Source organism: Yamadazyma tenuis, chromosome 7 (assembly GCF_029203305.1).
Source record: "Yamadazyma tenuis chromosome 7, complete sequence".
Taxonomy (NCBI): domain Eukaryota; kingdom Fungi; phylum Ascomycota; class Pichiomycetes; order Serinales; family Debaryomycetaceae; genus Yamadazyma; species Yamadazyma tenuis.
In genome coordinates this window covers 471,776-493,649 of record NC_089467.1, presented here as the reverse complement: position 1 = coordinate 493,649, position 21,874 = coordinate 471,776, and the positions used below count along the sequence as shown (strand labels likewise).

General features: G+C 45.5%; 13 protein-coding genes and 2 non-coding genes across 15 annotated transcripts; 8 read left to right on the top strand and 7 right to left on the bottom strand. All coding sequences in view use genetic code 12, as the record gives it.

Moving 5' to 3' along the window:
* Positions 1-460: 460 nt before the first annotated feature.
* RPS8A (40S ribosomal protein eS8) lies at positions 461-1,060 on the top strand (the record flags this gene model as incomplete). Its single annotated transcript, XM_006685423.2, has 1 exon — positions 461-1,060. The coding sequence occupies one exon, from the start codon at positions 461-463 to the stop codon at positions 1,058-1,060; it is 600 nt and encodes a 199-aa protein (XP_006685486.1).
* A 1,684-nt stretch (positions 1,061-2,744) lies between these two features.
* PSN45_005021 lies at positions 2,745-2,832 on the top strand. Its single transcript has one exon. It is a non-coding gene; the product is annotated as a tRNA-Ile (tRNA).
* Positions 2,833-2,842: 10 nt separating this feature from the next.
* On the top strand, positions 2,843-2,915 carry PSN45_005020. Its single transcript has one exon. It is a non-coding gene; the product is annotated as a tRNA-Ala (tRNA).
* Positions 2,916-3,913: 998 nt separating this feature from the next.
* Positions 3,914-5,374, bottom strand: GSH2 (Glutathione synthetase; the record flags this gene model as incomplete). The annotated part of the gene is made up of 1 exon (XM_006685422.1): positions 3,914-5,374. One exon carries the CDS (start codon positions 5,372-5,374, stop codon positions 3,914-3,916), a length of 1,461 nt encoding a protein of 486 aa, XP_006685485.1.
* A 599-nt stretch (positions 5,375-5,973) lies between these two features.
* RPP2A (ribosomal protein P2 alpha) lies at positions 5,974-6,360 on the top strand (the record flags this gene model as incomplete). Its single annotated transcript, XM_006685420.1, has 2 exons — positions 5,974-5,995; positions 6,035-6,360. 2 exons carry the CDS (start codon positions 5,974-5,976, stop codon positions 6,358-6,360), a joined length of 348 nt encoding a protein of 115 aa, XP_006685483.1.
* Positions 6,361-6,471: 111 nt separating this feature from the next.
* On the bottom strand, positions 6,472-8,933 carry CYS3 (cystathionine gamma-lyase cys3; the record flags this gene model as incomplete). Its single annotated transcript, XM_006685837.2, has 2 exons — positions 6,472-7,636; positions 7,744-8,933. 2 exons carry the CDS (start codon positions 8,931-8,933, stop codon positions 6,472-6,474), a joined length of 2,355 nt encoding a protein of 784 aa, XP_006685900.2.
* A 218-nt stretch (positions 8,934-9,151) lies between these two features.
* PSN45_005016 (uncharacterized protein) lies at positions 9,152-10,516 on the bottom strand (the record flags this gene model as incomplete). Its single annotated transcript, XM_006685418.2, has 1 exon — positions 9,152-10,516. The coding sequence occupies one exon, from the start codon at positions 10,514-10,516 to the stop codon at positions 9,152-9,154; it is 1,365 nt and encodes a 454-aa protein (XP_006685481.1).
* Positions 10,517-10,874: 358 nt separating this feature from the next.
* PSN45_005015 (uncharacterized protein) lies at positions 10,875-11,501 on the bottom strand (the record flags this gene model as incomplete). The annotated part of the gene is made up of 1 exon (XM_006685417.1): positions 10,875-11,501. One exon carries the CDS (start codon positions 11,499-11,501, stop codon positions 10,875-10,877), a length of 627 nt encoding a protein of 208 aa, XP_006685480.1.
* Positions 11,502-11,750: 249 nt separating this feature from the next.
* Positions 11,751-12,752, bottom strand: ATS1 (alpha tubulin suppressor; the record flags this gene model as incomplete). Its single annotated transcript, XM_006685416.2, has 1 exon — positions 11,751-12,752. The coding sequence occupies one exon, from the start codon at positions 12,750-12,752 to the stop codon at positions 11,751-11,753; it is 1,002 nt and encodes a 333-aa protein (XP_006685479.1).
* Positions 12,753-13,137: 385 nt separating this feature from the next.
* PSN45_005013 (uncharacterized protein) lies at positions 13,138-14,127 on the top strand (the record flags this gene model as incomplete). The annotated part of the gene is made up of 1 exon (XM_066158417.1): positions 13,138-14,127. The coding sequence occupies one exon, from the start codon at positions 13,138-13,140 to the stop codon at positions 14,125-14,127; it is 990 nt and encodes a 329-aa protein (XP_066014514.1).
* Positions 14,128-14,826: 699 nt separating this feature from the next.
* On the top strand, positions 14,827-16,245 carry PSN45_005012 (uncharacterized protein; the record flags this gene model as incomplete). Its single annotated transcript, XM_006685415.2, has 1 exon — positions 14,827-16,245. The coding sequence occupies one exon, from the start codon at positions 14,827-14,829 to the stop codon at positions 16,243-16,245; it is 1,419 nt and encodes a 472-aa protein (XP_006685478.2).
* An 88-nt stretch (positions 16,246-16,333) lies between these two features.
* ADE13 (adenylosuccinase ade13) lies at positions 16,334-17,782 on the bottom strand (the record flags this gene model as incomplete). Its single annotated transcript, XM_006685835.1, has 1 exon — positions 16,334-17,782. One exon carries the CDS (start codon positions 17,780-17,782, stop codon positions 16,334-16,336), a length of 1,449 nt encoding a protein of 482 aa, XP_006685898.1.
* A 322-nt stretch (positions 17,783-18,104) lies between these two features.
* DAD3 (DASH complex subunit dad3) lies at positions 18,105-18,542 on the bottom strand (the record flags this gene model as incomplete). Its single annotated transcript, XM_006685414.2, has 1 exon — positions 18,105-18,542. The coding sequence occupies one exon, from the start codon at positions 18,540-18,542 to the stop codon at positions 18,105-18,107; it is 438 nt and encodes a 145-aa protein (XP_006685477.1).
* A 323-nt stretch (positions 18,543-18,865) lies between these two features.
* PSN45_005009 (uncharacterized protein) lies at positions 18,866-19,633 on the top strand (the record flags this gene model as incomplete). Its single annotated transcript, XM_006685413.2, has 1 exon — positions 18,866-19,633. The coding sequence occupies one exon, from the start codon at positions 18,866-18,868 to the stop codon at positions 19,631-19,633; it is 768 nt and encodes a 255-aa protein (XP_006685476.1).
* A 400-nt stretch (positions 19,634-20,033) lies between these two features.
* Positions 20,034-21,152, top strand: arc1 (ARP2/3 actin-organizing complex subunit Sop2; the record flags this gene model as incomplete). The annotated part of the gene is made up of 1 exon (XM_006685412.2): positions 20,034-21,152. One exon carries the CDS (start codon positions 20,034-20,036, stop codon positions 21,150-21,152), a length of 1,119 nt encoding a protein of 372 aa, XP_006685475.1.
* Positions 21,153-21,874: the final 722 nt, after the last annotated feature.

Genomic DNA, 21,874 nt, shown 5'->3' with positions numbered 1-21,874 from the left:
ACTCATCCAAGTCCTCTGGCTCAAAAATTACTCTCACCATTAGCGAGCACGATGGACACACAGCTATGTCTTCCCCATCTAACAAGTCGTCCAACGCAATGGCAAACTTGTCTCCACACGGACACGGATGATGGAACAACTGGGTTGCTGGATCAAACGTAAAGTCCTCGATTTCTATTTCATCATACACATCCATGATAGCATCCACCCAGAGCGATGAGGTTTTGCGATGATGCTCGCGCGCGCAAGGGTTTCAGGGCTTGTGCCCATGCCGCCTTCCAAACTGTCTGTGACTGCTGGTGCGCATACGTGCGCGCACCGCCCCACTGGGTTCACCAACACATATGCAGGAGTTTTTTCCAGCGACTGTAGCTACTCAAGCATCAAAATTTTTTCACAGAAATTTTTTCTTCCATAGAAAACCAACTCACCGTTTTTATTAAATTAATAGGAGAAAACCATGGGTATTTCAAGAGATTCTCGTCACAAGCGTTCTGCCACCGGGGCCAAGAGAGCCCAATTCAGAAAGAAGAGAAAGTTTGAATTAGGTAGACAAACTTCCAACACTAGATTGGGACCAAAGAGAATCCACTCGGTCAGAACTAGAGGTGGTAACCAAAAATTCAGAGCTATAAGAATCGAATCTGGTAACTTCTCCTGGGCCTCCGAAGGTGTCTCCAGAAAGACCAGAATCGCTAGAGTGGTTTACCATCCTTCCAACAATGAATTGGTTAGAACCAACACCTTGACTAAGGCTGCTATTGTTCAAATCGATGCTACTCCTTTCAGACAATGGTACGAAAACCACTACGGTCAAACCTTGGGTAAGAAGGGTAACGCTACTGAAGAAGTCGCCAAGAAGTCCGGTAAGTTGGAAAGAAAGTTGGCTTCTAGATCTGCTTCTGCTGTTATTGAATCTGCTGTTGATGCCCAATTCGGTTCCGGTAGATTGTACGCTTGTATTTCTTCTAGACCAGGTCAATCCGGTAGAAGTGATGGTTACATCTTGGAAGGTGAAGAATTAGCCTTCTACTTAAGAAAGTTGTCCGGTAAGAAATAAACAGGTATATTCCTTTAAAACGAAGAACAACCAATAGCAAATATATCAACCAATCATATAATATTTAAAATATATATCTGTAACGTGTATATCATTTAATATCAAAGCCATATTTAGTGTCGACTTTACTCTGGTGGTGGAAGAAGTTTTAACGGTACGGAGGAGGAAGAAGTTTTAATGGTAGTCAGAGGTGGACGAAGTTTTCACGCCAGTCAGAAGTGATCTTAAAAATTTCAAAAATCCTGGTGTCAGATACTGGCAAACTGGGTTACATCTTCACCGATCGCTAAAGCAGTACTGGCCCTCCAGGGCTAGAAATATGAAACTTACAGTCAGAGCAAAGAGTTTTTACGGTGGTTGTTCGTTCAGATGATCATCCTAATATTGTTAGTACAAGTACTCATATAATGAATGGCTTTCAGAAATAGGCAATATGTTTATCCACATTGTAGTTCGGTACAGGTCTGTGTAATATTTATTTCATCATGAAATCAAAGATGTTTACATACACTTTCACTTTATGTTGGTGTTGGGAAGAGATGAAAACTATTTTTTTTTTCAGTCGCTTAAATAGATGTGAGTCGTGTATGGATAGGTTTTTGCCCCAATCGTCACAAGTGGGATTGGAGTAAATGCAAATACACTTGGACGGGAAGATACCTGCATACCTCTAGTTACTTTGGTATTGTGATTTCTAGTTCTCTCATGATTTTTGGGGGCATTCATGCAGAAAAGGATTCATGGGTCTTAACTGAAATGGCTTTTCAGTATTGTATGTGTCAATGGTCTAGTGGTGTTAATAGCCATAAATCTCCCAAGTGGGTGGGGCATGGTGTTTGTGCTTGACGGACACTGATATAACACTGGACATAACACTTAATTGCCTCTTTCAGAAAGTGTTTTAGAGTTAGCGATAATTTCTTGTTTAGCTGATACTGGAATTGTAAATTTCACAGAATGTGAAGAAATATATCTTCACAGAGGGTTAACAATTTATATAAGAAGACATTCTTTTTCCATTGAATCAGTCCTCGTGTTTCAAGTATTTGTGATCCATATCTGTTGTTCGACCTTTGATTCTCTTTTATATCCTTTAACTAAAATAATGCTTCTTGACAGAATTTGCAGCCGTATTCCACTCTACAAAGAGGAGTTGTATAATGTGAACTTCTTGAAAACGAGCGAATGTTATATTCCAACAGCTGATATATTCTTGGTAACTATTGATTGTCACAAAGAGGAGCTTAAAACAACATCTCAGTCAATAAAAAAACTAGTGGCCATTGTAAGTTGCAATAATATCCAGAGATATTATGTTTCCACTAACCGGGACTATTACTCACCTATTATGTACTTCAATTTAGGGTCATGGAAGGTCGCATGGTCTAGGGCCTATTCTCCTATAGAAAGACCATTCAAGAATTACAACTTGTGACAATAACAAGTACCAACATATAAAACTCCTCCCCGTGTAAGTAAAACATGTTTGGACTATCTATCTATATCCTTTGAAGTTTTTTTTCTAAGAAAAACCAGAGGCGACGACATTTCCATTTTTGCAGCTCGGTGTTGGCCTGGGTGCAATGCTAATTAGGCTGGGAGAGGCAATCCAGGTGTGCGCACGCACGTGACAATTCTGAGACACTGTCGCGCAAGTGTCTGCCCCAGAGTGTCACCCATAAGTGGTCCCTTGGCCTAGTTGGTTATGGCGTGGTGCTAATATCTGAAAGGAAGTTACGCCAAGGTCAGCAGTTCGATCCTGCTAGGGACCATTTTATTATTGGGCGTGTGGCGTAGTTGGTAGCGCGTTCCCTTAGCATGGGAAAGGTCTCCGGTTCGACTCCGGACTCGTCCATTCTTTTTTGCTTGTTGTTTAATATCTACATGTATGGGTGCTGAAGCTGGAGGAATTAGTTTTTATTCGAAGAGTTTTGGGCTTGTAAATCGCTGGTTAGAAAAAGCGCGAATCAAAAAATCTTTTTGCAACCACAAATAATGCTCAAGTATTTGTTGAGGCCATATGCTGTACTCAGGGCCGGAACTTATGCCTATCCCTTTTGCGTAAGTAGCTATAAACCAACTAAATCAACTGCTTTTGCTAACTCTACAAAAAAAGGGAATGATTTACTTTTGGCACAACCCATCCCTCTGGCATGTCTATATCACGATATTGATTCCACAACTTCTTATTATGCTTGTGACATACTCCGTTGTTATTATCCTTGTACTACCAACATTGGGGCCAGTTTTGTTTATTTTCACAGGACCTACTGGATTGGTTTGGACTTGGCTCACTGTATGCCAGCTTAGTGTTCAGGTGTCTTCCATTCTAGTCATATTCTTATAAATGCCAGAGATTGAGAAGTTAGTGTTTGATGGGATATTGTCGAAGGAATTCCACGATGATGTGGTGATAATGGGTAAGGTTCGACGAACACATAAGATCCCACTTTTAGTCAAGGTATCCAATATCATACTATCTTTGTCCAATTGGACTGTGTTACCATATTTGTTAGGTAGGTCACTAGTGATCTTCTTATGCGGGTTGGTTCCATTCGTGGGTGCCATGTTGATTGCCTATATAAAAGCACCTAGGAGAGGTTTACAAGCTCAACACAGATATTTTTTCTTGAGAGGTATGAGCCAGCAACAGATAAGAGTTCATTACAAAACTAAGAAACCTGAATATATTGGGTTTGGTCTAGTAGCCAATCTATTGGAATCTATTCCGCTTTTTAACCTTTTGTTTATCTTCACCGATACGATTGGTGCAGCCTTGTGGGTTGTGAAAATTGAAAGTGAAAGAAAATTGAACATGTTAAAGGAAGAATTGAACAAAGAAGTGAGGTCAGACTAGTACAAGTAGACACCATCTACGCATCCAAAACCAGCCGCAACACCTCCCTCATTACTGCTGCTGAACTTTGATCTTAACAAAAATCCACTGGTTTCGTTGTACTTTATATCTCCTTTGGATTCGTCAAACAAAATGGTACCAAATACCCCCAATTCACTGATGATATCTTCCTCGAAAATTTGATCATTTCTAAGCAACTTGTTCTTATGGATAGGAGGAGTTATAAGTTCCATCAATATATAAGCACCCCAGTCTTTTTCTTCCAATTTTTCTAAGAACGAAGGAATGTCTTCCTTGTAAATATTATTACCCCCTCCTTCTCTTTGAGGTTTTAATACAAAGTTTCCAGGGTCAGTTTTTATTAACTGCTTGGCAATTTTACCTTCCTCCGAGTCGTCCAACGGATAAATCTTCACGAATGTGGAAAGAACTTTCTCTAATTCTGTCTCACTCAAATCAGGTAAAAAGGTCTCCAAAACCTGTTTGTTAGTTAAAATCTGCTGGATCTTCTTTGCACCTGCCAACTGGGTCAATATAGATGGGCACTTAATGGCCACATTATTCTCCAAATGCAATCTGGCTTTCCAACATTCCTCACTAACATAATCAGTGGGAGCGTATCCACTTCTGTAATATACCACCGAAATTTCATCCATGGTTTGTTTCAAATACAACTTGTTGCTATTAACAGTGGTTTTATCCGAAACTTCCTCCAAGGTCAAACGAACACTCTTGAGGCCAAAATTGTTGATCAAAGAGTACTCAATATGTCTTTGGTCAAAACTGTTTCTCTCATTTGGCTGGACAATAAACAACACGACTGTCTTATCATTTTCCACTTCCCCGTTGTAGTAATAGTTCCCTATACTAAGAGCCTTAGCTATATCGTCTATCGACGAAGAAATAGGAATCTCAGCGTCGTCGTAGTACTTGTACGAATAGTCAGTGTCATAGGCCCCGGATTTGTTCAAGTAGTTGTGAAGCTGATTGACTTTGGTTGATAATCCACCAAATGATACACTTACAGTGTTGAATTCAATCTGCTTGATCTGATTGTTGTCAGCTTCGTGGATCATGTAGTCAGACCTGAAGATCCCCAATGACAACGGTTGAGGAACTTTGCCATTCTCATTAATAAGCGTTTTGTAGATATCAAAAAGCTTACCGGTAAAATCCTTGTCGAATCGCGACAATTGCTCGATGTTTTGCACAAGCCACTTCTTGTCCTTGGTGATTACATTGGAGTAAAGCTCGTTGTATGTTTGCTGGATATTGATAGCATCCTCAAAACTGGATTTGGGGATGGGGGTTGGAAACAATGAAATGGGGGCATTATCAGCACTGTATTGCTGGAAATTGGGTGGATACATCACCAATCCGTTAGCAAGACTCCATTGAAGAGTGTTCACCACTAGGGAATCCGTTTGTTCTTCGTTCAAAATAGGAAACGATTTCATACTATGGGTTGACCGTAGGATTGTTTGGCGTCGCATCTTTCGCAGCATAAAATCGCACGCCGATAAGCCATAGTTTTTATGAGAAAGACAGCCACAGCAAGTGAAGTGCTCGTTATTGGGGCACTTGGGATGCCATTATATAGTGTGTGGTACGTACGGTGATGACAGGGCAATTAGTGGATGTGCTTATGGTGAGGTGGAATGTTGGGAATATTCACGTGAATCCGTGACTGCTTTTTCGTCCCGCGATCTGGTTTTGTGTGAGTTCGGTTTGAAACTGTTCTCACACTCGGAAAAAATCAAATTTGGACTGAAAATTATCCAACAGTATTAGACAAAAGTATGTTCATTTGAAGCACAAATCCACTATCAGCCCAGCCTGCTGTCACCACAGCCATGCTTATCGAGAGCGAAGCGTCACATAGCCCTTTTCCCAGAGGAACTCCCCAACTATTTTCAGCCTTAGTCCTTGCGAGGTAGTCCATGTTAGTCAAACACGAAAGAGGCAGAACTCTAGCACCTATGCGTCCCAAAGGCGACACCATAATAGTGGTCACCATCCTATATTTGGCCCATGTACCCGCTTTAAATTCTTGGTAATGGCTAATCTCAGCCGCTCTAGTGGATATTCCCCAGTGAAAAATACTAACAAGCATCTAGTGAAATACATTGCTGCTTACTTATTATTGGTCAACGCCGGTAACGCTTCTCCATCTGCTGCCGACATCAAGGCCGTTTTGGAATCTGTCTCCATCGAAGTTGAAGACGAAAAGATCGAAAAGTTGTTGGCTGAAGTCGAAGGTAAGAGCGCCGAAGAATTGATTGCCGAAGGTAACGAAAAGTTGTCTTCTGTTCCAACTGGTGGTGCTGCTGCTGCTTCCTCGAGCGGTGCTGCTGCTGCCTCCGGTGACGCCCCAGCTGAAGAAGAAGCTGAAGAAGAAGCTGAAGAATCCGACGATGACATGGGATTCGGTTTGTTTGACTAAATTCGTTCCAGGTAATCAACTTGTATAATAAAGAGAAAACAAAAATGCTTCATATATTAACTTAAACACTTTTCATTAATATATTTTATTACTAAAATCCAAATACAGGCTCTAAAGTTCGTCATCAAAGTGCTTTCTCATGGCGTTGGGGTTACCAAATACCGTATGCCTGGTTTCCAACATGTCCTTGTCGAACTGCTTATCGGCGTTTGAGTAGAGTCCATCTCTTTCCTTGAGTCCCTGTTGTCTCTTTCCCGACTCTTCATCTAGCCATGTCACAAAAGCTTTGGATCCTTGAAGACTCTTATCCGCCTGGTGGATCTCGACAAGCGTTTGGTAGTACAATTTGAACTGGTCTTCTGTTTTGAAGTCGGACTTCAAGAACTTGGCTTGGATGTAGTTTGAAACCCTTGAGTCATCGGACTCAGAGCTTGGCTCGTCGACCAATTTCAAGTCTTCAAGGATATTGAGAAGCCGAGTCTTGGTGGACTTGTTGAGTTTAGGATAAATATCGATGAACTTGCTCAACAAGTCAAAGTCTCCGTTGAAATACTGGTACTTAAACCTGGCGTTAGTCACCAACTGATGGAAGATTCCCAACACTCTTTTCTTGACGAGGTTGTCGCTTGTATCCAACTGTTTAATCCACAGTCCAATCAACTCTTTGGTATCTTTGTCAACAAACGTAGCTATCGCCTCGGGATTGTTCCTCAAGGAAGACCCTATGATTCTATATACTTTTTCCTGGACGGGTGGGGAAGACTTAGCAGCAATAGCGTTCAAGTTACTGAAAGCAGAGCCATCACTGGCCAACTTTGTACCGAATTCGATATCATGGCTCAAGTCAATCAACACGTCCAAAGCCTGGTCAAGGCTGTCAGAGCCAGCACCATTGGCCGCCAGTTGCACCTCGTCAAGGGCCGAATCAAAGCTATTGATGTTAGTCATATCAAGTTTGTGAGGTTTTCTGGCAGGGGCAGGAGAAGGGTCTTGAGATTCGGCAACTATCACGAGGTCGTTGGTAGCTTCGTCCAGGGAGTCCAACAACTTTGCTTCCTTCTGCAAAGTGTCGATATTGAGTCTTACGTGTAATCCACCGGGGATATCTTGACCTGGTTGGATTGGTTGCCACTGGTGGGTAGGAACAAAAAGTTTTGGGTAACAGTTGGTGGGGTCAGTTGGAGAGCAAATAAGCTCCAGGGTTTGGAAGTTGACAGGTAGTGGTTCGGCGGCAAGGAATTTACTAGCCAATATCACAAGAGTTAAGGTTGATAGTCTCATGTACTCGATAGTAAATGCCCAAAAGTGAAATGGACAGATTTCCCGTCGAGTGCGACTTTGCAGCCAAAGGGTTTCTAGAATTATCTACCTATTATATATCACTGGACCTTGTCTAAAGCCTGGTCAATGTCCCTCAACAAGTCGACGGTATCCTCAATACCCACCGACACCCGGACCAAGTCATCAAATACCCCATTGGCCTCGCGCTCTTCCCGAGGAATACCACCATGAGTCATGATGGCAGGCACCTCGATCAAAGATTCGATTCCTCCCAACGACTCGGCCAACGTGAACAACTTTGTCGACGAGGTGAACACAGACGCAGCGTCGGCACCGCCGTGGATTCTGAAGGAAATCATACCTCCTCCCAAGCCATCGCGGTGTTGTTTCAACACCACGCCATGATTGGCATGGGTTTTCAAACCTGGGTAGTTGACGGCCTTAACCTTGGGATGAGCCTCGAGGTGCTGGGCGATGGACAAGGCCGAGGTGGCGGCATGGCGGACCCGCAAGTGCAAGGTCTTCAAGCCTCTATGGGCCAACCAGGAGTCAAACGCAGAAGGCACCGACCCGATTGCATTCTGCAAGAACCGGTAGGTTTCGGCTAAGGAGTCATCGTTGGTGGCCAACACGCCCATGACCACGTCTGAGTGGCCGTTAATATATTTGGTGACGGAGTGGATCACCACGTCGGCTCCATGGGCCAATGGGTTGGAGATATAGGGAGACAAAAACGTATTGTCTACCACCAACACCACGCGGGAGCCGGTGGCATCCTGGTGGCGCTGCAACACCTGCTTGACGGCGGCGATGTCGGTGACCTTCAAAGTTGGGTTGGAAGGAGTTTCCAACCACACCATCCGAGTGTTGGGGCGTAACGCTGCCTCGAGGTCGTCGACGAGGTCGGGCACAAACGAGGCGGTGACCCCGTGGGTCGAGGCCACCTTGGTGAAGTACCGGTGGGTGCCTCCGTAGACGTCGCCGCCAGAAATAATGTGCGAGTCAACTGGTAAGGACTGGACAAGAAGGGCGGTGGTGGCGGAGCCCGAACTGATGGCGAGAGCGTACTGGGCGCCTTCCAAAGCAGCTACCGCCTGTTCGAAGTTGTCACGGTTGGGGTTGGCCGACCGGGAGTATTCGTAGACACCTATGGGTTTGGATGGCTGCGACTGGCCAAAAGTAGTAGAGAGCGAGATGGCCTCGATTACGGCCCCCGTGTGGGGGTCGATGGGAGCACCGGCGTGAATGGCGTTGGTTCCGAAGCCGTATTGGGTGGTATCGTCTTTTGTCATGGAGAAGAGTTAAGTTTGTTTAGAAAAAAACAGCAGATGTGGATGCTTATTAAGGTTTTCGTCCGCCACACTTTTGATGGCTTCGCGATGAGGGTCACGAGATAGAGATCACGTGGGTATTACTGATAACCGTGTGTCCGCCTAATGTCTACAGGTTTAAGGTCATATTGATTAGTCATATTATTAGTTGCATATGTTACCTACCTAGTTCTACAGATTTAGCGGCTGCAAAATTGCTCGATCCCAGCATAAAACGCCTTCTCAAATTCATCCATGCCACTTTGAGCATATTGTGATTTGATCCCCATAGTGATTTTTGTTCCCCCAGGAGTCGTGGCCACGTTGAACCCGAAGGTGGTTGACGGCCCCGTACACTGACAGAACACGATATCACTGACGGCCCAGTCGCCATTCTTGATATTTTGCAACCCCAAATTAGAAATCTCAAAGAGCACATCTTGGTGGAACTCAGTTTTTTCAGGCGCTAAAATATCATATGGATTGATCATCAGAAGAAGACCCACATATTTGAACCGGTTCCTGGTTTCAAGGTCTGTATCGATAATTTGTTTGACAACCTTCATGGCTTCGACCAGAACACTCTCAATGGGAGGAAGATAAATCTCGGTACCCGTCACCACTTGAGCATACCTAAGCTCAGCTGCTTTCTCAGGGTAATATCTTCTACCGGAGGTGACGATACTCGACTTAGTAGAAAGCTTCTGGGACGAAATCAACGGAAAAACGCATTTCTGGAAACAATGGTTGATGAGGACATCAAGAAACGCCGTAAACGTGACACCTTCTTGCCGACACTTGGCCAAAAGACGGGTCATGGTCTCGTCGGGGATCTGAAATAGCCTGAACTCGTCATCTATCACTTTGCGCTGCTCACACTCGAAAAGTGGGAACTTCTGGAGATCAGGATAGTGCTTATTGGTGTATGAGTTCCACAACTGGGTGACCGACTTGGGAATAAAGCTCGCTACCACCATGGACATCGCCTGCAACTTCAGTGTACATCGATAGAGATCAACCACATGGTCTGTGCCCAAGTGTTGTTTCACTCCGTCAACCTGTTGATTGTAGAGTTCTGGAACAAACTCCAAATGTTGGGATGAAAGCTCTGCCAAAATGGCACACAAGTCGTGGTGGAAGAACGCAGCAGCGCCTCCATCAATAATAATATGGTTGGAGTACAAACAGATGTAATTGTTGGAAAACACGATGATTCTCCAGGTGACTGAGTTCTCATCATCCACAGGAATACACAAGTGGTTGATTTCCACCAATCGTTCTTCCGAAAAGGGTTTATCGGAAATAGTCACCACGTCCTCGAACAGGATCGACTTCACAGGTCCAACCTGGTGGTTTTGGTAGGTTTTATAATCAATTAGTTTGGGGTTGAGCTTCACTCCATAGTATAAAGCAGGATGGTGTAAAATCAACTGTTTCAACGCATTTGAAAGCAATGACCGGGATATTGTCTGGTTGTATTGGGCAGTGACATGGTAATTCGAGTAATGGTTGACGCTGATTCGACAGACGTTGTATCTTTCAAAAAAGTCTGGTGCTCTATACATGCGTGGAATTTTTGCGGATTTCACTTTGAGCTGAAGGAAAAGTGCATTACAGGTGATAGGAAAAAAATAGGAGAGAATTGCTAATGGATAGGAAATAAAACGGAGAAAATGGCGACTGGTTATGTTTACAGGTGGCAATGAGTCACTGAGACAAACCTTGGCCTTGATAAATGGGTGCAAAATCGCTACCACAGAGCATGTTCATTTTGGATTATGACTCACCATGGTTCTGAGTACAGTGGTATAGACTGAATCATAGTTTGTAATCTATAAACTTCTCGTGTAGTTCGTAGTGTATAGACTTCTCGTGTAGTTCGTATTGTATAGTTCGTGTCGTGAATATGTTGCAGTTGATTTGTCAAGTCTCAAGCTCGTTCAAGAAGTTAGGATTATTCGCAAGCTTACTCTTGAACTTGTCCCACCAGTTATCAAAGGCCTTGATGGGAACCCTTCCTTGACCATCAACAAAGCTCGACAAGTAGTTATATGCGTGGCTCACAATCTTGTTGGCCATACTGGCCAAAGCACTCGGATTGTTGGATAAATATGGTTTGGGCTGCTGGGGCACCAAGGCACTGGAGGCCCCCAGCTGCTTCATCTTCTCCTGACTCAACTGCACCTCGGCTTCGGCAGTGGGCTCGATCGACAACCCAATATTGATGGTGAAGCCGTCATTGGTATCAATGACCTCATCGTCCATCATATCGTTGTCCCCGGTGGTAGCCGCTGGTCTCATGTTATTGAGCTTGAAGATCCCACTGGGCTTATTGGGATTTAGGCCTCCAAGCAATTTGAAATCAGTTGAGTTTGGCAACTGGAAGAACACAAGGGCAGTGTAGTTGGGGTCATTAAATTCTGTTTGAGGAAGCAAAAAAATGGCAATGTGTGATACGTTCGAGGCGTTGGGGACACTGATGACATACTTGTTCTCAGCCACCTGGCTGGCCAACTGGATTGGTCTTCCTGAACACACAGCTCCAAACATTGTTAGTAGTGCGGGAGAAAGACGGTGGTGATATTTTGGCTGGGGCTGGGTCGCGGTCGATGCTCATCGTGGAAAAGTCGAGATTTTTCTTTCAAATATATGGACGATGAAAAGAAAATGGTCAGGATTTGTGATTGATTGTTGATACCGTTGTCCTAAAGTAACCACGTTGAACATATTTTCCATCTTTGTGATGCCTTATGATGTCAAAAGATGAATATGGGAAAGATACTTCGTGACATTTGTTCTCTAATCCGTAGCGATCCAGCTGGTGGCACATCCACCTGCCATATATGCCGGTTTTCCTTTGAAAATGGCATTGGCGTCAGCAAACACAATCTGGTCATGGCCTTGTACCTGGCTGTGGCCGCAGTTACCGTGTTCTCCCCAGCCCCAGGCGTAGACGGTGTTGTTGGCGTAGAAGAGTCCGTGCTCGCTGCCAGTTTCGAACACTCCACCACATTGGCTCCAAGAATTGGGAAAATGCTGGCCGTGGCTGTTGTTGCCGACGGACACAACCGAACACGGTTCTGCTTCGACTTCGTAGTGGATACACGTCCACATGGTACGGAAAAAATGGACCTTTTGAGGAATATCAATGGCCTGTCTGCCAAACAGCACAAGTCGAAGACGGAGCTGTAGCACTGCATCGGTTTTTGTGAGTCCGAAGTGAAGGATCTCTTCTTGCACGGGAAATACCACCACTTCAGGCACCCACCGCACCTTTTTAGCACCCAACTGGCCCTTTTTTCCATCTCCCCATCCGTAGAACTTCCCGTCAGATGCCCGGCAGAGCGTCAAGCTCATTGACGAAACCACTGAAATGCCCCTGCCGCACATGGCGTCCAACCGCGTGAGAACCGTAGATGTGGTGGACTCTCCAAGTCCTAGCTCGCCTTTTAAGCCAAGTCCACAAACAAATACGTTATCAGTAGCATCCACAAGTATCAGATACTCCCAACCACAGCTCACGTCGCGCCACTGGCCCGGGACTGGAGTGAACACGGCGATGTGGTCTGCCGGGGGTAGACCACACTGTCCGTAGGAGTTGTCTCCGCAGGTGTAGAGCAGACCTGAATTGAGTAGAACAAATGTATGGTTGCCGCCAGTAGCGATCTTGGCTACCGAGCTGGGGAGGTCTACTAAGTGGCCATCAACTGTGAACAGAGCAGGCGTGAGCTGGTTGGTGTCGATGTTTGTGCCATTACCCAATTGGTAATGGCCATTGGATCCGCATGCGAGAAGCTTCATGATGATTGCAAAAAGGCGCGAGAAATGTGAAAATGGCAGAGAAAAGGTACAGACGACTGGGCTGATTATACTGGTACAGATTCTAACCTTTAGACAGAGTTCGAAGGTCTCGAGCTAGTGAAGGATCACAGCTTCAGTAGTATTGGTCAGAACTTTTTTGGGTGTATGGGCCAGAACTAAGCCTTAGCCTTAGAGGATCGTGTCCACCGTAGAAAATAACTGCAACCCACAAAGAGGTGGGCTGGCCACTGCCACCATCAGCTCCCGCTCACTAAATCCATTTCTAAATATATCTATTCTCTACATGTCTCTGGCGTTGTCAATTTGTCGCTCGCGAAAAATTTGATTTGACGACCTGAACTCTGCATCCGCTTTAACTCACATAATGATATCACGTTCGTTTATATTTGTGGCTGTGTTGTCGCTTGTCGCTACTGTGGCCCTCATTCACACCCAGTGGAAGCCATTCTCAGCCGATGTGCCCAGCATCAACCTCCAGAAAATCATCGTCACCACCGTGAACAGCGACGCGGTAGAGGCTCCATCCGTGCAACACAGAATTCTGTTACACAGAAGGGCCGACGGTGACGGAATCGGGGATGATGACGGCGAAGCCAGTGAGAGCGTCAGCCAGAGCAGTATCGTGGTACTGGCTTCTAGAGCTGTGTTCAGTGCCGGTGGTGGCCACAGCTCTGCCAGTCTGTCGGCTGCGAGCGATGAAGACTTCTTTTTTTCAAGTAGCCCATCACATACCAGCACCAGCACCAGCACCAGCAGCACCAGCAGTCACACAACCACCACTTCCTCCAGCCTTGAAGACTTTTTTTCTGAGTCAAGTGACGTATCCGATACCCCTTCGGCCCAGGCCAGCCTGCAGTTTGCCAGTAGTATAGCGGTATCTACTGCCGATTCCACGTCCGAGGCCGATTCCACCCGTGCAGAACCCAGCTCCACGCCCACCACGTCCTCGTCCAAGACCGATACCGAGACCTCGAGCGATACCACCAGTGGCACCACCTCCAAAACCACTTTTGAATCAGTGGATAATGGCAGCACCGTGATCGTGACCCAGACCTCAATTGTTCAGAGTGAACCGAGTGCTGCGAGCGACAACTCCAACAAAAGCAGCGACAGTTCTAGTAGCGGGTTGAGTCACACCAACAAGATTGTGGTGGGGGTGGTTGTTGGGGTCGGAGGATTTATTTTGATTGGGTTAATGGTAGTGTTCTTTGTGATCAAGAGAAGAAACGGAAAGACTTCGGAAAATGGTAGCTGGACGTTCTGGAGAAAGAATGCAAAGGAGGACAAGGACGAGTTTTTGAACGGGGAGTTGGGGGTGAGGGATCGGAATATCAACCAAGGCTCCAATTTTTAGGGCAATGAATGGACGGAGTCCAGTATTTAGAATATATTTAAAATGAATGGATCTTAAATGCTTTTTTGGTATTTAGAATCTCAAATCCCTGGTGCTAACAGGGTAGTCTAGACCACCAAAACGGTCCTAGTCGCACAGCAAATGGGACGATTTGCTGAGGGCGGATCTTCGCTTATGGCACTAACTACCGTTTGAAGGCCCCTAAAAACAAGCAGATAGATTCATCAGCCAGCCAGAAATTCCGGGACGGTACCCCGTCTATTTCTGGAACTATTCACGGTTGTTAAACCCCTTTTGAATCAACCCCCACCTATGAAAAACCCATATCTGAGACATCGCTCCTGCATATGCGTGAGACAAAAACAAAACGACAGTTGCTCAAATAAATTGAGATATCAGGATCGGACAATTTTTTAAACATAAAGTAACACCTGCTTTTTTTCTGATACTTTAACCCGTATCTCCAAAACCACCTCCTATTACTACTATAGAGAAAACCACCGTGACACAAACTAGATTAATTGATTCACCGCGAACTTACTGCGACACCTACTACCCATCGCCCATATTTCCCCTTATTTCCTTCAGTTTTTTTGTTCTACCCTGAGTATTCAATTGAATTTTAAAAGAGAAACAAACCTTCAACTATATCCACGCACACATCTCTTGTGTTGCAGTCTAAGACAATCCTAGACAATCATGTCGAGAATACATGATCTTTTAAACTACAGCGATGACCTGGGAGAAGACAATTCCATCTTTTCTGCCCCCTCTTCGCTGCGGTTGTCGTCGAACACTGCCAGCAGCTCCAGAACGTCGGTGCTGTCCGGTGCCGATGGGCCCGATTTCTCCAAGTTGGACATAGAACCTGAGATTGGAGTGGCTGATAAAGTCGAGCACAACATCGAAAAGGAAATGGCCCAACGCTCCAAAGACGGTCTGCGATTCCACCTGTTGAAGAGGCTGTCGGTTGTTCCCAAAGCCATTCTCAACAAACGGCTCCTTGCAAAGGAGTTGGTGCAAATATCGGTTCGGCGAAAATCAACGTCCAAAGACCTGACCACCCACGGCTCGAAGCTTCACATGAAGTCACTTGAGGCGGGATTGAGGATCAAGTTGACGTTGGCTCCCAACTTGTTAGTTTTGTACAATTGGTTGACTCCGCACGCAAACCGCAAACAGACTTTGCTGGTGTACCACTCCAATGAACCGGGTGAAACCCAGGCCCTGATCATCAACAATACTGAGCACTTGGCAGATGTTCGCTTGCAGGCAAAGCCGGTGCAGCTCATCGATAACAACTTGGTAGACTTGTCGGTCTTTTCAAATAAAGTGTTGAAGACGTTCACCCAAGCATCCAGTAAAGACCGGCCTCGCTCCAGCAAAGGCCACCCATTGGCTACGTTCAACTCATTGGACACGGCCGTCCACACGTTATTTGGTGTGAATGAATATACGTTGGTTAGAGTCACCCGGTCTACTGTTAAAGACTCCGATGGGCTGGTCCTTTTGAAGATTGAGACTGCTAAACCGGGAGAATTGAACTTGATTGACGACGAAGAGTTCTCTGATGAGCTTACCCATTCGATTGGAACAGTGGACGATGTGCCTTCCAATATCTTCATCAAGAAGGTGGTTGCCAGGCCTCGTTATAAGAGTGACATGAAGATATACTTGGTCCCCGGATGTGCTGATAGCTGTTTGTACGTCGATCAGCGGATGTTTGAGCGGGATATGATCAATGGAGTAGTCGACATTAAACTTCCCTTTTACAAGAATGTGTACTGTGCGTTTGAGTATTCTGAGACGCTCGAGATTGTCCAGAACCTTGTGAGACAACTAAAGGAACAGAGTATGGTGGTACAAGAGCCTTTGGTGGCTGCAAAATTTGGGTCGTTTTCAATTAAAAGCTCTCGATCAAAAATATTGTTGCCTCCACTCCACTCAAGTAGAACTAAAGCGGCTGATGGCATGAGCCTGAGTTTATCACTTCCTGAGTTGCATGAGAGAAATCCTCTCGATGTACTCGTAGAGGCTACAGAATCATTCGCAGAGGAAGACTTGTTGCGTGCAAGCGCAAATGTCTCTCCAAATCGAGTCCATGGTTCTCCAAGATAGACGTGGATTTGGTTTTAACGACTATTACGAAAGGGTTGTACATTATTGTTCATAGATTCATTTTTATTAAATATTTGAGAGAGAAAAACTATACGCTTAAGTGAACTGGAGCTCTGTTGATAACATGGCCATATGGGGCTAACGCCTGGGCAACGTCGTTCTTGATGAACTTTTCGGTTTGTTGAGGAGCTCTACCCACAAACGTCGATGGGTCCAACAACTTACCCAAATCGTTCCAGATTGGTTCAAAATACTTTGTGTTTTTCACTCTTTCGATCAAATCATTATCACCACCTTGCTGTTTAACCACAGCAGAGGCTTGGTGACTCAACACTCTGATTTCTTCGTGGCAGTCTTGTCTGGAACCACCCTTTTCAACCATAGCCATGATGATATTTTCGGTGGCCATGAATGGCAACTCGCTGTTGATTCTTCTTTCAATAACCTTTGGGTACACCACCAATCCACTGGTAATATTGTTCATGGTGGACAATAAGATGTCGGCCGTCAAGAACGCAGAAGGCAAGGAGATTCTTCTGATGGCAGAGTCATCCAAGGTTCTTTCAAACCATTGAACCGAAGCCGTTTGAACCGCATCGTTCATCAACGAACCCAAGTGTCTGGCCAAAGAACACACTCTTTCACATCTCATTGGGTTTCTCTTATAAGCCATGGCAGAAGATCCGATTTGAGACTTTTCAAATGGTTCTTCGACTTCCTTCAAGTTGGCCAACAATCTGATGTCGGTTGCAAACTTGTGAGCGGTGGCTGCAAAAGAAGCCAATGGAGACAACACATCGATGTCGATTTTTCTGGAGTAGGTTTGGCCGGTCACGGGGTAGACGTGTTCGAAACCCAACAACTTGACGACGGTCTCGTCCAACAATTCGACCTTATCGTGGTCCCCGTGGAATAATGACAAGAATGAAGCCTGGGTTCCAGTAGTACCCTTCACACCTCTTAACCCAAGGTCATTTCTGGCTCTTTCCATGTTTCTCAAGTCCCACAACAACTCTTGGATCCACAAACAGGCTCTCTTGCCCACGGTGGTCAACTGGGCTGGTTGAAAATGGGTCCATCCCAACACTGGTAAATCCTTATGCTCCAAGGCGAACTGGGATAACCTGTCAATGACATTGACCAACTTGGGGATCAATATGTCATAGGCGTCTCTCAAGAAGATCAAGTCGGCGTTGTCGGTGACAAAACACGAAGTGGCTCCCAAATGGATAATGCCGGCAGCCTTGGGGCATACTTCACCAAACACATGGACATGGGCCATAACATCGTGTCTAACAATGGCCTCTTCTTTGGTGGCCCTATCGATCTCTTCGTCGGTAATTTCAAGGTGGTTTTTCATTTGTTCAATGGCCTCGTCGGTGATGACCTTCAAACCAACCTGCTGCTCAGCAATGGCCAAATTGTACCACAACTTTCTCCAGGTGGAGAATCTGTTTCTTAAGGAGAAGACGCTAGACATCTCGTCACTGGCATAACGCGAGGACAACGGGGTGGCATATTTATCGTAGCTGGACATGGTGGCGGGTGTTTTTTGTGGATTCAAAAAAGTGGGTCGGTTGAAATATTAATTTGAGATAATAATAATTTTTGACTCGATTTGCGACGATGAGTTTGACTCTGGAGGGGGTGAGATGAGAGTTTTTTAAGGGACCATGGGGGCAGAGCGCGGCTGTAGGGCACGCGCCGGGACAGCGGGCCTATGCATAGCATCACACCCACCACCATATTTGTACCGAATACACGCGTGGGTGGTGTCATATTGGTACAGTGGTAGTGACATGGTGGTGAAGTGAGATCTCAGTGGGGGAGTAAAATTGCAAACACTCAAAATACACCACTCAGGCGTCCGGCAGCGCGTCGGCATCACTGCCGTCGCCACCGTCGTCATCCTTGTCGTCACCGTCGTCACCGTCGTCCCCATCGTCGTGGAGGGACTGTTCATCCTCGTGGTGGTGAGGCTGGTCCTCTTCATCATTTTCCTCTACTTCATTCTGCAAGAACAACTGGTAAACGGCGCCCTGGAAAAACGTGTACACCAAGCCCAACTTCTTTTCCAAGTGCCGGAGATTGTCCAAGAGTTGCTCGGCAGTCACTGATGGTGGTTCCAGTGGTTCTGCCAGCAGTTTATAGGTATCGGCAGCATCGGTGAGTTTGCGTATTTCGAGGTTGAGTGTCTCCAATTGCAGTGCTAGCAGCTGGTACTGTCCAAGGACCTGAGCTTCGAGCGGTGGGAGGCCCAATTGTTGGAAGTCCACGGTATATATTTGCTTAGACATGTAGATGGAGATGTTTGTTTTGAGAATGGACGCGAATTAATTGAAGACACGAGAGAGAAGACGAGGTTTTTGGGATTACGGAGGGAGAAGTCCTGTTGTTAGCATGGTCATATAGATACATGTTAGAAGATCATGAGAATGGTTTCAGCTCGAATTTCGAAGATACCAGCCCCAAGAAATACCCGTGTGTGTTTCCCACTGTGGGTGTATGGGTCTGGGTATGTACACGACAGCCACTGCTCCCACTCGCACCTCACTCTCACTTGCTGCGTACCTGAAATTCATCTTCAGCTCAACATCTTCCTTCAATTGATCTGCACAAAATGCCTGATATTGCTGCTCCAACTGCCAACAGTAAGGTGCCCACTCTGAAAGATGCCGCACATCCTTCGGCGTCGGAGATCGCTCCTTCGGCCCCCAAAAAGAAAAAGTTGGTGAGAAAGCAAAAGGAAGCCAGTCCTCTCAAATACAAATTATGGTTGGGAGGTCACGCCGTTGCCATTGCGTTCGGATCGATCCTGTTTATCTTCCAGCTTCTTTGGCTCCCCAACAAGTGGTACATCAACTCGATCGCGTACCGGCTTTCGTTGTTGGGATCAATTGTTGCTCTCCTTGCAACCTTGTCTCATAAATACGGATTGCACTATTTACCTCCCAGCTCCACATTGATGGCTCTGCAAAACTTCCAGTTCATTGTCTTGGGCTTGGTGTGGCTATTCACGTTCAAGTCTGTGTTGAAGATTTTGCCATTCTTTCTCATTGCCATATTGCAGCTCGGAAGCCACAAGAACATCCTGGCCGTCACTGAGCACAGTCCGTTTGTGGCCTCGGTAATCGCATATAACGAGTTGGTACTCATAGTGTACCTTTTATTGAGGACGTTACTCTTCAGAGGAACCAGTGGGTTCCAGTTGGTGTTGTTTCTCTTGTTCTACTGGTTGAGAATCTTGTACAACCCAGAAACTTCGAATTTGTTTAAGGCAATCATTGGTCGGGCGGATGGTAAGATTCTGGGGGTCAAGAATGAGAAGGTGGCCCATTACTGGGAGAAGACCAAGTTGATTTTGGAGCAGAAGACGGAGAGTTCTTAGGTTGGAGAAGAAGATCAAGAGTACTTAGGTTGGAGAAGAAGTCCAAGAGGCAAAAGGTCTGCTGGGCAAGAGAAGCAAACAACACATGTCTTTTGTACCACGAATGTATAACACCTGTTTTAGCAACCTGTTTATTCTCTTTAGTAATAGGATGGGACATGCAAATGGCTGTTCTCAAACACAACATAGTCCCCATTCTGAACTCAACTCGCCCCATTGCCTCTCAATGGGTCTTACACTCTCTTCCCAATAGGTCCTACTCTCGCCCAATGGGGTTCACTCTCTTCCCAATGAGTCATGTAGTCCTCCAAACGGGGTTTACTGTCTTCCAATGTGCTCGCAGCCACTGGCAATCGCGCGCACAACTAAATTTAAATTCAATCCTCAAACCATATCCACCATGAGCACTCCAATTGTATACCAACTAGGCCACAAGCCTATCAAGGATCACGTTTTCTCTTCTGACAGATCGCTATTGGCAATCACCAAGGATAACACCGTCGAGATATATCGGATCGGCACTGCTAAACCCCAGTTGGTCACCACTTTAAAGGGCCACGATAAAACCGTCACCTCGGTGGATATCTCCCCGGACAACTCCAAAATCTTGACATGTTCGCAAGATAGAAACGCTTTGGTGTGGGAATACTCCCAGGCCGAGGGGGAGTACAAGCCCACGTTGGTGTTGTTGAGAATCAACAAGGCGGCTACTTGTTGTAGATGGTCCCCCAACGGAGACAAGTTTGCAGTGGGAAGTAACGATAGGATCGTGGCCATCTGCTACTACGAAGAGGAAAATGACTGGTGGGTGTCGAAGCACTTGCGGTTGCGGTCGACCGTGACCAGCTTGGACTGGCATCCCAATAACGTGTTGTTGGCGGTGGGTTCTACAGATGGACACGCAAGGGTCTTCTCGACGTTCATCAAGGGATTGGACGCTAAGCCCGCCCCCTCGGTGTGGGGGTCTCGTTTGCCGTTTCAGACGTTGTGTGGCGACTTCACCAATGAGACCGGTGCGTGGGTGCACGCAGTGCTGTTCAATCCCAACGGGGATTCGTTGGCGTATGTGAGCCACGACTCGTCGTTGGTGTTGGTGTACCCTGAAGGTGAAGGGTTACCACCCAAGAACATTGTGAGCTTAAAGACCAACTACTTGCCCTTCAAATCGGTGTTGTTTTTGGGTGAGAATCTGCTTGTGGCTTCGGGGCACAATTGCAATTTGATTGTGTTTCAAGGAGACGAGTCCGGCTGGAAGCAGACAAAGGAGCTCGAACAGCAGAAGGATTTGATTCACGACTTGCCTCCTAAGACTGATGAAGATGAGGAAATCAGCAGTCATGATGCATTGAATATGTTTAGACAGTTGGACTTGAAGGGTAAGGTCAATAAGGCCAGTGACAAGTCTGGGAAGGCTTTGAGCACCATTCACCAGAATACAGTGACGGCAATCAAGTACTTCACCAAAGGAAAGGTGAGCACCTCTGGAATTGATGGGAAGGTGGTGATTTTCAATGTTTAGAAGTATGGGTTTTGCCAAGAATGTAATTGGAGTATCTGTAGATATGCTGCTATGGTACAAATACACTGATACTTGACATTATATACAAATAAATTATGTTACGTGGTACTTTGTACTGAACACTCTAGTTGTGCTCTTGTATTGTATATTTATGGAGATGACCACTCACAGCATTGAACCCAGAGATTAAATTCAGAAGAGACTACTTAGACGCTTCTTCTCGAAGGCCTTTACATTACACTAACCGTTACTCATATATTTAGCATAAATCATAAACTAATACACTGTCATAGCATCGCACTTCCACACACATAATCAAATGGTACCTAAATTGTTAGTATACTCTCATGGAATCAAAGCGTGAAGCTTGGTCAGCAGTTTTGGTAATTTTGTTATCTTCAGGAATTTTTGGTTCAGAAGCAGAACTGAAAAGGTTTGTCATCATCAAAACTTCACGCTTGAAATCGATTGTACATACGGTTCTAAGATGTTAGTATTTTTCATAAAAGAAATCAAACTTAATGTTCAGATGGTGATGCATGTTTATCCATGGCTCAGGAGTCACCGGGATATGGTGTGAAAATATCATCAAATTAAGTGGTAAATGAAAACATACTCTAACATCGTTAGTATTGGCTCCTCGACAGTGTAAACTTGGAAACACGTCTCGGCGAACACCTCTTATCGGAGGATGCTCTATGTTTGTACCCTCCAACATTGTG